This window comes from Pipra filicauda, unplaced genomic scaffold (genome assembly GCF_003945595.2).
Source record: "Pipra filicauda isolate LSUMZ 115617 unplaced genomic scaffold, ASM394559v2 scaffold313_size859762_pilon, whole genome shotgun sequence".
Taxonomy (NCBI): domain Eukaryota; kingdom Metazoa; phylum Chordata; class Aves; order Passeriformes; family Pipridae; genus Pipra; species Pipra filicauda.
Genome location: NW_024104436.1, coordinates 849,399 through 859,694, shown reverse-complemented (window position 1 = coordinate 859,694; position 10,296 = coordinate 849,399). Strand labels below are relative to the sequence as shown.

At 40.3% G+C, this 10,296-nt stretch overlaps 1 protein-coding gene across 2 annotated transcripts in view; it reads right to left on the bottom strand.

The window, feature by feature from the left end:
• Positions 1-2,100: 2,100 nt before the first annotated feature.
• The window catches only part of RFX4 (regulatory factor X4), a 90,989-nt gene continuing 82,793 nt past the window's right edge, over positions 2,101-10,296 (bottom strand). For both annotated transcript variants that reach the window (XM_027715319.2, XM_027715320.2), the window contains exon 18: positions 2,101-3,503. In XM_027715319.2, the coding sequence (XP_027571120.1) occupies positions 3,231-3,503 (273 nt within the window). In that variant the 3' untranslated portion in view covers positions 2,101-3,230. The remainder of the gene's footprint in view (positions 3,504-10,296) is intronic.

Sequence of the window (10,296 nt, the reverse complement as noted above, 5' to 3'; positions counted from 1 at the left end):
AGGCTGCAGAATCTAACTCAAGAGGTTTGGCAATTTGTACTGGAATGACTTAAGATATTTTTGCCCCAAACCAACCATTCTACCCAGAGGTTATCATCCTCTCAGAAGCTGCACTTCCCAACCTGGTGTACACTCGTGTGACCCGAAAGTTCCAGTGGTTTGTATTACTACAGTGGGCTCTGACCTGTGGTGGTCAGGGAGGGGGCCTGATTTCCCTTGCAGCACTTCTGATGCAGGTGGTGATGGTGACCTCTGTAGAGCTGCATTTGGCAATCAATATATTGCTCCCCATGAGTGTCCAGTTTAAATTTCAAAGCCCTCATCAGGAAGCAGTTCAAAGGTAGTTGGAAGCACACCTTCAGATTCCTGTGGCATCCACACAAGATTAATTTAAAAAAAACAAGAAAGATTGTGGACATTCTTTTGCAAAAGAGTTTCTAAGCCCTATCTGACTGATGATGTTCTTGGCTCTGTTTTTATGAGCAACTTTGTGGTGCTGCTGTTGGTTAGAACAAAGTCTCCTAGGCCTTTGTGCATGGTGTTGCAGCTTTCTGCTCAGAAAGTTTTTATTATTTCTGTGTCCAAAATCCATCTTCCTTCCTGAACAGTCTGCCTTAGCTCTTGAAATCAGGGTAACAGAGTTGTCCCCAAACCTGTTGAAGGATATGGCATGTTTATATACTAAAATAGTCTCATTTTCTCCTCTCTTTCAGTCAATGGGGGTTAGACTTCATTTGGTTTAACAAGTTACTATGAAAAACATAGGAAGTGCTTCTGGCTTCTCTTGACTGATCCTTCCTGGTCAGTTCTGCCCACAAACATTTTAACAATGCATCTGTTCCTTGGAGGGACCATGACAGGTCATGACCAACAGTCCATCAGGTAAGTGGAGATGGATCAACATTCCAGTGATAATGACTTGAGTGATTTGGGTCACATTGAGCTCTTGTCAGATGCAAAGCAATGCAGAGGTTTGGAATTCATTGAAGAAAATAAAGTGTATTTTTATATTCTAGTGTCACACAGTCTTGAGGAAGCAGATATTTCTATGCCTGTTAAAAATTAATAGGCCAGAATCGATGCTTTGATTTAAACATCTTCAATAACAAAATGCAATGTAGGATTTGGTCTCAAACACATCAAAACTGTATTTGCTAGAGACTGGCAATTGAAAAAACTTCCTCATGGGAATCTTTCTTCACAATGTAGCCAATTTTGCCCGAAGGGAACTGGAATAAGAATAAAACAAATGAGTTAGCCTAAGCCTGATCATCCCTGTCATTAATAAAAGTGAAGAGTAAAAGTATACTGCATAATAACACAAGCTGACAGGGGCAAAATTTCAAAAGGTCTGTGACACTAACTGAGAGAACAAGATTTTCATCAGGTACCTGAAGGTGGAGATTGGCTCCTGGTGTGTTTCTGAAAGTCCCACCTTGGCTGAGTATTTAAGAGCCTGGACATTTGCCAAACATGGCCTGGAGCAGCCTTTCTCCCTCCGTCCTTGCAGATTTCCAGCACGTTCCTCTTTAGACCCCAAACTCTCACCAGTTTTCCCATTAGTTAAATATACAAGATCTGATAATTTTGCCCCCTTTATTACTTACCTGAGGAAAAATGACTTTTCCATTTCCAGTGTTCCCTTGGCGACATGTTTCTTACAAGGTACTGTAAAGAAGACAGCACATCTTACCTGCCTCAGGGAATACAATGCCTTGGGTGAACAACAACAGCAGGGCTTAAACTAAGCAATATGGAGTCATCTCTCCTGTCATAGCCTTTCAGCAGTCTGTAGCTGCAAGCATAGGTGTAGGACTACTCATTTGTTATGAGCTGTATCTGTTCTCAAGTCCTTCATTGGATAAAAACATGAACGATTACATTTAAGATTTCTTGAAGGTTTGCATCTTATAGAAGTTTTTGTATTTAAGTGAATTTAAATAGCATCTATTTAATTTCAAGAATTTTATTTGGGTGCGAAAATCCCTCATATATCTTGCACAACTGTACAAATAACACTTATGTCCATTTTAGGCATAGACGTGGTTATCATCACACTGGGTGCTATCAAAGATTTTATTTACAAAACAATTACTAAAATGCCTGTTGTCATATTTCCATTTATTTTTTTCTTACCCATAGGGTAATAGGTCCACCATAATTGCTTGGTGCATTTTATAATACAGAAGAAAAAGCTATGTTAATAAAAACTAACAAAAACTCACAAATAGCTACAAATCTGACAGAAAATGTCTAAGAAAAATTCTCCCCAAAATACAATACATTTTTCCACACATACACAGTACAGAATAAGTTCAAAGGCACAGCTTTGAATTTTGCTTTTGTAGACGTATATAGAATTATCACCACGTGAAGGAATTGAGAGAACATTTTCATACCTGTCAATAGGTAATTAAGTGAATAATCATGTTTGCATTGTCATTTTCTTTATATAATTGCTTCATATCATCATATTTAACATATGTGGCTCTGAATCCAAAATCTTCCCAGTCCCAAGTCCCTTCTTACCTTGTCATTACTGACCAGAGAAGTTAGATTTTTCCAGATTGTGCAAACTTAACACAAATACATATATAATAAGAACAATAGTCAACTTAAGGCAGTGTATAATTCAATGCTACATGTCTTCTCTTTTGTAAAGATCAAACTTACTGGATCAACAGAAAGGTGCATCAATACACAAAGTTAGGTGTAAACTGAAATCTACAGCAACAACTGTCTTTTTAAGGAACCAGATAGAGAAACTGATACGAATAAGTGATGACTCTGCAGAATGGTTTTTAAGGAATGCATTAATAGCTTAAAAGAAGAACAGGTGACAGAGTTTTGCTGAGGGTGAATTTCCTGTCTTTAATTCAAGTTATAAATAGGTCTTGTTCCAGTACTTTTTTTATAAGACTCATTAACATTTGTCAATAAGAGAGGGGGGCAAAAATGGCTCACTCAAACTGACAGCACACAGGGTTGGCCCACATGCCAGAATTAAAAAAGGCACAGGTTGGCCCAAAAACTGGTCTAGAACAGCACAAAAGTCTTTTTCAGCTACAGGAACGTTCAGTCATACCAGTCTGCAATCTGCCCACATTATGAACTACGTTTATATGCCTGGGATCTTTTCCATCTTCACCTCTCTTGAAGAACATCCATGAAAAGTCCCACATAACATGAAGTTTTTTTAAGTATGTGTGCTTAGTTGATAGCAGTCATTTTCATTTAGCCCAGCCTGTGGTGGCCTCCCCATTGATGTAGGCAAAGCCGGGAAAGTGTTGCATGTGCTCATATTCAGAATTTCTGCGTGTCGTCAAGGGGGTGTACATGTCACTGGAATTTCCATATCTTGTGGAGTGCATGGATGAGCTTGTGTAGCAGGAGTTTGCAGCTGGGACCTCCGGCCAGCGAGGAGTCACCGGTGTGGGATGCAGCCTGGGAGTACTGCTCATCAAACAGGGCTCCATTCTTGATGTTGGGCCATTGAAAGGGTACTACAATTAAAAAAAAAAACAAACCAACAAACAAACAAACAAAAACAAATGAAATAATTATTTGCCATATACTTAATTTTAAAACATGGGCTGGTGGTGTCACAATTCTGTGTTTAACAAAGCCAAAATCATATGAATTAGCAGCTCTCCAACAACAAGACATCATACTGAAGGTGGAATATCAGATAACTAGTGTCTGCAGTAAAACAAAGTTTCAGGGAAAGCCTTGCAAAAGAGTCACTGCTTTTAAATATTGAATTAATTTACCAAAGTGCTAGGCACTGGCAGCTATATCTGGGAGCAGAAAAATAAATTAAGTTAACCTTTTTCTCCCACTTTTACTTGAAAACTTGTTATTTACTAAAAATCAGAGTATAAGATGTCCCAACTCTTGCTCACTCAACTCAGTTTCAAGGGAGAGGAGCAAAAGAATCTTTATTACTGGGAAGGGGCCTGCCATTTAGAATGTTCACAAGGCATCCTCCCAGTTCCTGCAGAAAAACAGTATGGTCTGGCCTCAGAGTGAGCAGCTAATTGGAGAACTTATGAAAAGAGGCAGGCAGAAGAAGAATAATCTCTCTATTCCCCAGCTATTTGCAATGACAGTTGGAAACTAGAAATCAAAGAAGTTTGACAAATGGCTTCAACTAAGCAGAAGATGTGCTGAGGAGAGGATAGACAGGAAAACAGAGAACAGCTTTTGCCCTTTATAGCCACAGCAACTGAAAGTAAATTGTACTTATGAGTGCTTGCTTAACATGTATTTATCTTATTGCTGGTGCTGCAGGAGCAGATCTTCTGTGTTCTGTGTCTAAGAAATGGCTTTCCCTGTTTTGTCCCCCATCTGCATCAGAGAGATGGTTAGGATCCCTGTTCCCCTTGACCAGCCATGTATCTTCAGAGCTTCTACATTTTACCTCTTTATGCCTTTTCTGCAAAAAGTGTCATAATTTAAAATTTCGTTATCTTAGGTTGTTTGACATTGTATTATTTCTTTAACTAGAAAGCTGTCACCAAAACAGAACTATAGTAGGACTATCACCTTTCCTGATGCTTACAAACCTTTCAAGCTGCATGCCAAAGCTTTATAAGGCTGAGGACTGTAAAACCCCTTGCCCATATTTTTGAGGCTCACGGAGAGAAGAGCTGCTGTAGTTGTTCCTAGGAGGGAGGTGTCAGTGATTCCCTAAGGGTCTCATTACATTACTCCAGTGCTGAATGGGCCCGGGGTTAATCAGTTGCATAAGCAACTGTTGCGTAAGCCCCAGGCAATTACAGCAATGTCCCCTGAGGAGTTTGTGCTGTCTCCCTTCAGACCGAAGCCAGGAAGGCAGCCCTGCCTTGGCAAACCTATTCAAACAGTTCACAAGCCTCAGGCAGCTCAAAGCCACATGCTGGCCACTCCTAATTAGAGAGCAGAAAAAGAAAGACTATTTTTGACCAACATAGTGATTTAGCATGTTCCTCCGTGTCCTGAGGAGACAGGCCATTTGGCAAATGAGAGGGAAGACATCAAAGCTGTATGATGCATTATTTACCATGTACTTCTCATCACCACAGAGGCTGGATTTACCTGTGCAATCAGCTGATGAAACAGCATTAAACAGCAGCATCATACTGAAATGTCAACACTTCAACTCTGATGCTGCTGATACGAGAGGTTCCAGAAAAAGTTGAACAATTTTCAGACTTTTAATGTTTGGGAGATTAGCTAACAGATTTAGGATGCTGCTTTCCTGGTCTGCACTGGCAATACACAGAAGTCACCCTACTGCCAGTGCCTGCTGACTGCCTTTGCCTAAAGAAAGCTCTTGCCATAACGAATATAGAGGAAACAAGTTGGTTTTTGATTCACTATAGCTTCAGAGTTGAATTCATCTCCCATAACTTTAGTTATCAAGAAGTCAGCCATCTAGTAAAAGTGAGTCACTTATGCACTGTCTAGAGCAACTGGAAGAATTTATCAAGTCTCAAGATAAATATTTGAGACAGAAGATGAACAGTCCTCAGAGGATGGCTCTTTGCTTCCTCTTGCTACATGACATAATCCACTGGTTAAGTTCTTTGAAGAAAAGTCTCCTTTGCATAGTTGTCAAATCCATAAATTGTTTTTTCTGGCTGATCTGAAATGACCCACTATTCAAAGATGACTGTGTCATCTTTGAGATGGTAAGAGTCAGGACCAGGATAGATGAGTGGGACAAAATCACACCACACTAATTTAAATATTTTTAACTTTCTGTTTTCTGTATGTTACCTGTGGAGATGCAAGATGTGGGCAAAGCTAAAAACTTTTTTCTTTGTCTTCAGTAGTACTTTACTTGATACCAATTATTGTGGTCTTTGCCTTTATTACCCGTTGATCTATACCTGAAGTCACTGTAGATTCTTGTATTAAAAAATATACTTATAACAATATTAACCTAGACTTCTGCCATAATACACCAATGATTATCTCTTTTCTTTCCAGTGAGGTAATTGATCTACTTTGTTGTTAACCGTAACAGAAGCCCTTGCCATCCCAACTCAGCGCAATTTTCCTTTGAGGCTGTGAAACTGAGCTCGTGACTTACAACAGGGGAATTACTCGCTTTCATATCCCTTACAAATGCCAAGAGAAACTCTGTCTTCAGCTGGGATAATTTGCTACTTGATAATTTGTAGACTGCAAAATCTATGGGTAAGAGGAAGAAAATGAACTCTGGGAACACTGAGGTGGGCCTCCTTGCTGTACACGGCATTGTGTGGGTAAGCCACATCATGTCTCTTTGGTGGTTTGGAACCACAAAACCTGTACCAGTGGTGAAATGAAATCTTGGCTCCCAGAATGAACTTCAGGATGCACTGAAAAAGAAAGACATTCCTCCTCCTATCTGCAGCCAATAGGCCATGCTAAGGCTTACTAAGAACGCAGGGCAGTGGCTGTGCATGAGGGGACAGGATACAATGTGTTGCTTTTCCTTTTCATCCAGCGCACCCGACGCAGCTGTGTTTATGAATGTGTCATGAATGTAAAAAGAATAATTGCTTGAAAATAACATGGACTCTAAATATCTAGTATTTTACAATAAATTCTGTTATGACTGAATGCAAGATGGAAAGTTTTGTAATGGTAGGTCAGCTAATCGCAAATGAGTCAGTGACTTCTTTTTCCCTACAGTGAAGAGACTATTGAAAGACAATATTTTTAAAGTACTCATTTGCCCCTGCCTGACTATTAACTCACCCAATGAAGCATCTATTCAGCCTTGTTGGAGTGTCCAAAGCATAGCCATCTGGGCGGATGCCTGCCCATGCTGCCTGAATCACCTTTCACACTCTACATCCGGTTTAATGAAGAGTGCTTAAGCATGCTGAACTCAAAACACTGGGGCCTAGTGATCTTTGCCAGATATAAAAGCGACATTTGTTGGAGGGCTCTTGACAGGAAATTACCATTTTCTGGGTTAACTCACACTTGTTGCTACTGCTGCTGTTAGACAGACAAGAAGCCCTTTAAGTCTGGGAGACTTTGAGCAGATTATTGTTAAGGCCTTTCCCAAAAAAGTAAAATTAATTCAATTTCTTTTAGTATTATTTTAGAAAATATGATGATAAATATGTCCTCCCATATACTGAAGGCTGAGTTTCTGCAGTGTGAGAATGGAGAATAATCTCTTTATCCTTATCCTCAACTCACCAACAATTTATGAGTGGAGGTGAAAGGTGTCTCTGTCCAAAGAGCAAAATATTTTCCTTATGAATGTGTCTCTGACTTTGCATGGCATTAGCTCACACTTTTGCTGAATGCTGTAAATTAATGTTGTATGTTAGCCACTACTTTCGGGCTTGAAAATAACTCATATCAGAAGCTGCACCAGTTGTGAAGAGCTGGCTATAAATTACGTTCATAAAAATATGTTTAAAATCTCATTAAATGACATAATCTAAACTATTGATTGTGTCTCTATAACCCTTAATTTGACCCTTTTCTCCATAAATTGAATCTCTTAAATAGGTTAGGCAAAACTTCCAAGTCCATCTGAGTGATTTTATTGCTTTTGGGAGTGGCATTTGGAGCCCTAAAAAAATGCTATTTGTAATTATTTAAAGAGAAGTTAAGACATCTGTTTCCTGTTGCATTCAATACATAATTACTTCAATTACATGCTAGCAATCTCAAGTCCGTTATGAAGCTTTACAGTTTGGAACAATGACTCTTGTTGCATGGGTGAGATTTGGACAGTATTTTTGTCTTTCTGTCATTACCAGCTGTTTGTTGACAAAGTGGTTATTGGGAAGGGTTTATTATTCTTACTGCATTTCTATAGTCATGGGTTTATAATGTGTATGTGCTGGGGAGTTAAGAACTTTTTGCCCTCTTTTTTTTTTTTCTGAAGTAGATGGGCCAGAACAACACGAATGGACACTAAAGTGTTGACCCTGTCTGGGAGAGGATTTCTTTGGCTTCCCCACGGTAACAAAAACCAGTTACTACTGTCTTCCAGTACTGCTCTCATGTAAATCCTGCTGCAGAGGCATATGAAGGGAAATGAAGACATGATTGAGTAGAATTTTGGCATACAATATTTTATAGAGAAACGGAGCTGCTGCACCCCTGGGAAGTTATGTGAGACCACTGCAGTCTACAGAGCAGTTTAGGAGAGTCAGAGTACAAATACAGCTAAAGTCCCTTTAACTATGGTCCAAATACTGTGTTCTGGGCCTCTGAGTAGTACAGACCCAATCTACTGCATAACACCAGTCTGTACTACTGCAGCATTTTTCTAGACTGTGGAAGTAAACTATGGTCTTCATAAATACAGGCGAAAAACAAACAAACAAACAAACAAACAAACAAAAAACCAGCTTGTCTTCAAGTAGGAACTGCATCACAAGGAACAAAACAAAAAACATTGCTATGCTACTCTGTTGAGTTCCTGCACTTGAGATAGACCGTTTGGAGGTGGTTGTCCCATTTTTGGAAGTGGCAAAGGAGAAAAGGTAGAATGAGGTTGTGTTTAGTGCGGCATCTAGGAGTGATTCTCAGATCTAGGTGGCCGATCTGGCTGCTTCTTGACTGAGTCCCTCCTATCTACTCTCAGGTTTGCACAGAAAGGGTGGATGGGAGCTCCAGCTCCATCAGCCTCCCTGCTCAGCACAACTGAGAGAATGGGATGTTTGCACGCTCCTCAGACTACGCCTGCCCTGCAGTGCACATGGAGCCCTTGCATAACTCCTGTGTATCTCTAGAGTATCTGTCACAACAGAAACTAAACAGATGGCAACACTTAACTCTGGAAAAGAGGTGACAGGAAGGACGTGAGAGCAGTGATGCAGATCTATAATGTCTTGAATGGCAAGAGTAGATAAATAGGGAATGAGTGTTCCCTATTTCTCGTCACACCAAAAAGCCTTAGGGCACCCAATGCAGTCGTAACAGACTTAAAATTAACAAGAGAATGTATGTTTTGTGCAACCCATTGTGAAGTCTCTATGTACAAAATCGCTCAAAGACAGGGTAATGTAGAGTGGTTTGCTACAAAATACATCAGTCCAGCTGCTGCTTCCTACTCAGGATGTCCCTAGGCCAGCTCTTGCCAAACACAGTATAGCTGTGCCAGTGAAAGGACCAATTTCTACATACTCTGCTTCTAAGACTTTTCCTCCACACATTCTAGTAATTGCTAGAGAGAAGACGTGGATAAATGGACCCCAGTATGATTCACTACAGCTACACATTAGAGTCTCATCACGGCCAGTCTTCGCGAACGAAGATTTGGGAAAGGTCTTTACCCTTTGAGCCTGCGCAGTGGATTTTTTAGGTGAGACACAGTGTGCGCTGAACTGAGCCCACCCTTTAATCCTGAGGTTCATTTGCCAGGGCCGAGCGAGCTTGGACGGTGGCAGCGAGGTCCTCAGGACGTAGGTTTGTTTAGAGTGACCTTCTCTTAGATGGATGGCCTTACAGGGCTGACGAGCTCCATCTGCCCGGAGGAGTTCCTTGAGGTACTGTATGTTTGCTGTTTTTCATACTGCATGCACAGTGATGCACATTCATACGATGTGCGTCTGTATATATTACCAGATATATTAAAATGTACACTGATGCAGATCTCTCTAGTTATCCTTCAGACTAAAGGTGCTAGCCTTGAAATCTACAAAGAAAAATGACTGTGTCGTGAGTTACTTTGTGTTAAAGGAAAAGGTAGAATGATATGAATTGAAATATTTATGGATCGTCTGATAGAGGATTAAGACCTGTCTAACCAGTGTGAACCTCGCAGACAAAGCTGTGCTCAGAAGCCTGTCAAGCCTACATCGTGGAGGTGGATTAGGTAGTGACATTGGGAAGGGGTTACCTTTGAAGGATGTACCTCTCTGCTAAGGTCAAGATAGGTTGATTAGATCGCTCAGAGGCTTTTAGACAGAGTTTTTGCCTATTTTTTACCCTGGCACTTGGTATCTAAAACTGCAGAGACAGAGAATTGATGAAATATGGTGTTGGTATAGATGTGTTTGTGTACAGACATGAAATGGTCCCCTTCTGTATGATGATGGAGTATCATCAGAGTATTGTATGCACTTCTGCACTATGGCTTAGAGAACTAGGCAGTAACAGATCAATCTGTAAACCGTTTTCATTTGTGTGTCGGGCTCCTGGCCAGTAAGCCAAGTCAAGAAATGAACAATCAGGCCTGGAATTACAAGGAAGGAACTGTTCTGAGAACTATTCACAGATGCTGATGAAAGAAAAAAAGATTCAGATTAAGACCAAGGTTTGAAAGACTGTTTCTGTCACAAAAAGAGTCTT